A 5,817-nucleotide genomic window follows, 5' to 3' on the forward strand; every position below is an offset into this window, starting at 1 on the left:
GGTTCCTACCCTGCTGCCCATTGTCCAGCAAGCATGTGTCCATCTGATGGTCGGCTTAGAAACTCAGCTGCATGGGGATGAGCTGTTTGTTGTTCCCAGCAGAGCCTCTGGTTGAATTCAGCTAATTTTGGTCAGGAGGTTTGATGATCCGTTGATGTTTCATTAGAATAAGACAAAACAAATGTATGTGGCTCCTTGACCTTGGAGCATGTGAGAGAGTTTTCGTCATATGGCAACAAGCCTCTGTAACTCAGATACCGGAGAGGTCAGCACAGAAGCGTGAAGGGAGGGAGGCTCCCAGAGGGAAAGTCCTGTGTGGAGAGTCAACCCCACACCTGACAAGAAACAAGATTTTAAACTGCATCTGCAGCTGTTCCCAAGCCTGTATCTGTGCTCAGTGTGCCTTGAGCGCCCCCTGGTGTCCTGAGCGCCCCCAGCAGCCTATGCCTCTTGTCTCTTTCAGGGAGGTTTGTGTCTGGGTTCACAATGACTTCCCCTCACTGTGTCTCTCCCACAGTAATACATGGCTGTGTCCTCGGCTCTCAGGCTGTTCATTTGCAGGTAGAGCTCGTTCTTGCCATTGTCTCTGGAGATGGTGAATCGGCCCTTCACAGAGTTGGCGTAGTATGTGCTACTACCACTACTAATTGCTGAGACCCACTCCAGCCCCTTCCCTGGAACCTGGCGGACCCAGTGCATCCAGTTGCTACTGAAGGTAAATCCAGAGGCCAGGCAGGAGAGTTTGAGGGAACCCCCAGGCTTCACCAAGCCTCCCCCAGACTCTACCAGCTGCACATCACACTGGACACCTGCAAACACAAGGATGTTGGTTAGGAAACTCTCACCCTCCATCGTTTCTCTCAGTCATATCCACCCCCTTGCTCAGTGTCCCTCATTCTCCATAAATTACCTCCTAAAATGGCAACAAAGAAAACCCAGCTGAGCTCAAACTCCATGGTGAGTGGTCTGTGTTGTGTCCTCAGCAAGGAGTGAGAACACCTGGGAATCCCGGGCTGGGCTCCTTTCTCAGAGCTGCAGAGTCAGGGCTGGGCTGCTTTTCATGAGCAGAGGGGTTCCATTTGCATACCCCCCTGCTATATATGGACCTTTGGTGTTGGATGCTGACATGAACTACATAGTCCCAGAGTGTGACATGTCAAAGGTTTGAGATACTGCATGAGCTAGAAGAGTAAATTCCCATAAAATAGAGGGATTTAACATGAGTGGTGCCTTTGAAATTCATCAGTAATGAACTCACCAAGAGAATTCAATGCTCACGAGCAGAGGGAGAAATAAAAGAGTCGGGGGGTTGTTCATGTACAGGGACTTCCAATTAACCCCATTTCTCCTACAAAGCAATCAGAGTATAAACTAAGAAGAGAGAATGACCCTAGAGCATATGAGCCCAGTGTTGGAGGAGGTGGAGGGTCAGTGTGTGTCATTGGAGACAGAAGTGTGAACTCTGCAGTGAAGAAGACTGTGCTCCCAGGTCATGTTCATGCAAAAGAATTTTGTGCTAAATGTGCATCAGCCTCACTGCCTCCTTTTGTTCTTATTCTCTAGACTCTGTAGAAAAAAAAAAACAGATTCAAATATTTGGACATAGAAGAAACTCAGTTCTCACCAGATCTGCTTTGCTGAAGATGTAGGTAGAAACTGGGTAGTGAGTATGCTGAAATTTTAAGAATTGGATTATAGAAACCTTGATGCAAACCACCAATAGAAAATAACTGATATAAATAAAATCATAATTGATAGGAAGAACACAATTTTTTATTTATTGATTGATTATGGGATGAATAAGTCATTCAAAACACGTCCCGTCACTGGATCTGGTGGATCTTACTTTACATTAAAACTGTTCATCATTACTGGTTCAGCCTGATGCTTTCTCTCAAGATCTGTGTTTACATGCACATGTGAAGTGGCTGTAATCAGAGAGCAGGAGAGGGAGTAGATTAGGCCCCCTGGTTCTTCTGTAGTTAAGTGCAGAATAGTCATCTCCTTTTTTTCTCTCCGTCCCTATTCATGTCTGCATGGGACCTATGGGAAACTGTCACTGTGGTTGTTTCTGATGGGTGTCCACTGAACTTGAACCTGAGCCACTGAGTGTATCAACGTGCAAAGTGGGAATAGGGACTCCATGCATGGGGCTGAGTTACTAGGGATGGTAAATCAAACACATTTCTGCTGACACACTCGCTCTGACCTCCGGACTCTGCAAGAATAAATGTGTACAGATGGCAGTGCCAGGTGTGTGATTGGTTCAGTTGTCATAGGAACATAGTGAAGGTTGGATTTGGGACTGTCATTGTTAAAGGTGTCCCCATACTGTTCCCTGCTGTGTGCTGACATTAATAGTGGCCAAGGGGCAGTGAAACTCTCATGGCTGTGGTCTCAGGTGAGGAGACTTCTTAGGATCTCATCCTGAGGAAGGGCTGAAGTAATACTGAGGTGTCAAAGACTGAGCTGGAACCTGGAACACCTGCTAACTTTTGACTTTGCTGCCACAGTGACATTCGCGTGGTCCTTGGTCACAGGCAAGAAGATAACTTTTTCTTGACGTTAAAGTACTTTCATTTTACCAAACACATCCCATTTTTGACACATAGGAGAGTGTCCTTGAACTTTCTAGGAGACACTGCAGTTTGATCCCAAAGCAGGACACACCAAGGATTCCCAGATGACTCCTCCATGAACACTCCTCATTCTGAGGACAAGGAGGCTCCACATGTGTGCACTGCACAATCGCAGTAAATCACAGGGGTCCTCACAGGAGCATCTTCCCAGACACTTCCTTTCAGTGCATCTGGCTCCCCGAGTCTCTGATGTGCATGTGGCAGCATCAGTCCTGGTCTCACATCCTGACTGTGTGGGAGGAAGTCAGAAGGCTCATTGTCCTGTCATCTCCTCATCCCAGACCAGCTTCCCCATCCCTCAGTGGTTTTGACACACTCAGAAAGTGGGTCATGAAACTCTATCTCTTGTCAGAATACACAGCCATCCTGGCATTGCTCGGGCTACTCAGCTCTCTGTAGACTGTGTTCAGGGCCTTGTCTGCAACCATGGTGACTCTGCTGTGGACCTTCTGTGTGTACTTAGTTTCATTATCTTCAGTATCAGTTTGTCCCTTCTACTCAAGCCCTTGTTCTGGGGCCTCTCATACCCAGTGCATCCATCCAATAGTCAGTGAAGGTGTATCCAGAAGCCTTACAGGAGACCTTCACTGAGGTTCTAGGCTTCCTCAGCTCAGCCCACAACTGTACCAGCTGCATCTGGATGTGAATGCCTGTGGAGAGAAAGCAGGAGTGGGTGGAAATACCCCTCAACCATCTCAGGTCCCCTCCTCAAACCAGGTTCTTGGGAGCCCTTACTTGCAGCCACTGCCTCCAGGAAAATAGGTCTCTGGGGAGGAAGATGTGGACTATGACCAACTGGGGCCCATGTGTTGTGGCTGCAATGAACAAATTCACATGGGCTGCAGAAGTCCTGGGAGAAAAGGGATGGCATGGACACTCTGAGTGAGAGAGCTTCCCGATCCTTGCCTGGACAGGCTTTTATTGCTTTTCTGGGCATATTGCATCGAGGATGGTCCTCCTTTACCATGCACAGGTATACTGTGGGCCATTACCTTTTACAGATAACAAAAGGAAAGGATGTTGCTGATTACTTCAAAGAAAGGATGTTGCAAATGCAAGGGAAAAAGTGGTTGAACTGGTTACACTCCATCCTTGGGAGGTTTAGCACAGAGTTTAGGAAGTTACTTTAGAGATATGCAGTAAACATTCCCTGCCTCAATTCAGGTTGAGGGAGTTTTAGTGAAAGCAAGCCTCAAAGCAGCCTAGTGCCCCAATGGAAAAGCTGATCTGTGGGCCTGGCTCCTGTGTGCCACCTCATGCCTGGTGGTTTTCTGAATCAGGGCTAAACTACATTCACCACTGCCACATGGGTCAGTTCCCTATACCCCTCAGCCCAGGCCTTCTGTCTCTTACAAAGAGTTTTGTTTCTGTTTTCACACTGACTTCCCAGCACTGTGTATCTCACAATGTAATACAAACTTGTGCCCTCAGCTCTCATGTTGTTCAGCTCCATGTAGGCTGTGCTTGCAGACTTGTCAGTGGTCATGGTGACTGTGCCCTGCAACTTAGTTGACAACTCTGTGTTCCCACTGTTAAACACACCCCATCTATTCAAGGCCTTGTCCTGGAGTTTGTAACACCTAGTGCACCTCACAGCTGGTGAAGGTGAATCCAGAAGCCTTGCAGGAGACCTTCGCTTCAGTCCCAGGATTCCCCACCTCAGCTCCATACATCACCAGCTTTACCTGTGAGAGGGCGCTTGTGGAGAGAAGACAGGAGTGGCTGGAAGTGTTCCTTGACTTCCCCTGGTTTCTTCCTCAGCTCAGGCACTGGTGATCCCCTTATCTGTATTCAGCATCACCAGGAAGAATGGTGTCCACCTCCAGTCCATGGTTAGAGGGTGTGACTTCAGAACCTCCCTAGGGGAGGGTGTGGCTCTGGGTGATGCTCTTAGGGCACACACAGACCTATATCAACCTACTCTAATTTGTATATCCATGAGACAAGGGATTCCCAGGTGATTTTTGACCCCACCTGTGAGAGGGTAGAGGACACAGAGACCATGTTTGGTGGGAGACTCAGAGTCCAAGTCTGAATTCATATTATTGGATATACTCCCCGTGTCAGCTCCCTGAGCTCTGTGCAGACATAGCTCCTCCCAGTGAGGGACAAGCCCTGACAGGACAAGCTCCTCATTGTGGGCTCACCTTTGGTGACACAGGGACCACAAAGACCAGTCTAACTTTAATACCTGCATGTTTTATTGCTGGATCAGTGTGTCTCCAAAACTGTGTCCCTAGTGAGTTAATAGAATCTTCCCTGTCCCCAGCTTCTTACATTTCAGATAATAGAAGCCCTACTCATACCCCCATTGACTGTGGTTCACATGTCTTATCCAGTTTGGTAAATGCTCTGACAGAATAGGGTGTTTACAGTTACCTCAAGTCCAATTTTATTTTTAGATGTGTTCTAACAAGTGGGAGACCCAGTCCCACAGAGAAAATCCTTCCCCAACTCCCTGTACACCTGCACCTGGGGCAAGGGCCCTGCACTTTGGAGTCCCCCATGTCCCTCGATGCCCAGCTTCTGTCCTGCAGGAGAGAGTCCTTCTGGACTCACAGGGAATGGGCCTCTCATGGCTGTGGGCTGACTTCAGGGTGCTCACCCAGGGACATTATGTGCTTTGACATCTCGGGGCTCAGAGACTGCCTGTAGTAAACCCCAGTCACTCTGTAGTGAGCCCCATAGCCAGTGCTCTATGAATCATCAGGGAGCCTCTTCTCTGGAGCTGCCAGGTGGACTTACACAGGCAACACCTCTGAATCCAGAGTTCTCGGAGTCTTGTCCTCCAATTCATCTGATTGAAGGCCCTATCTGAGTATCTTTGCATGTGGCCCTAATCCCACTGCACATTTGCTGTTCTGTAAATTGCCCCCTCTCTCTCTCTCTCTCTCTCTCTCTCTCTCTCACACACACACACACACACACACACACACACATGCACACAAGCACACACACTGATGATTTTAAAGGTAATGAACTCCGGGTCATTTTATTTACTGTTTCTGCCACATGGGCAGGGTCCCTACATGGATCCTAGTCCTGGGTGTGACTTCCTGAGTGAGTGAATGATGGGCTGATCTGTGAGGGACATGGTCGCCTTTTGTCCTTTCTGGATGCTTTATCCTGATAGATATCTTCCCTCTTACCACCTTCCCAATGGACTTCAGATCCCACA

At 48.2% G+C, this 5,817-nt stretch overlaps 1 gene segment (V, D, J or C); it reads right to left on the minus strand.

Annotated features, from left to right (window-relative positions):
* Positions 1-459: 459 nt before the first annotated feature.
* LOC114489626 lies at positions 460-1,034 on the minus strand. The segment is given in 2 exon segments: positions 460-809; positions 911-1,034. Coding segments are annotated over 2 exon segments (396 nt in total).
* Positions 1,035-5,817: the final 4,783 nt, after the last annotated feature.

This window comes from Phyllostomus discolor, chromosome 15 (genome assembly GCF_004126475.2).
Source record: "Phyllostomus discolor isolate MPI-MPIP mPhyDis1 chromosome 15, mPhyDis1.pri.v3, whole genome shotgun sequence".
NCBI lineage: Eukaryota > Metazoa > Chordata > Mammalia > Chiroptera > Phyllostomidae > Phyllostomus > Phyllostomus discolor.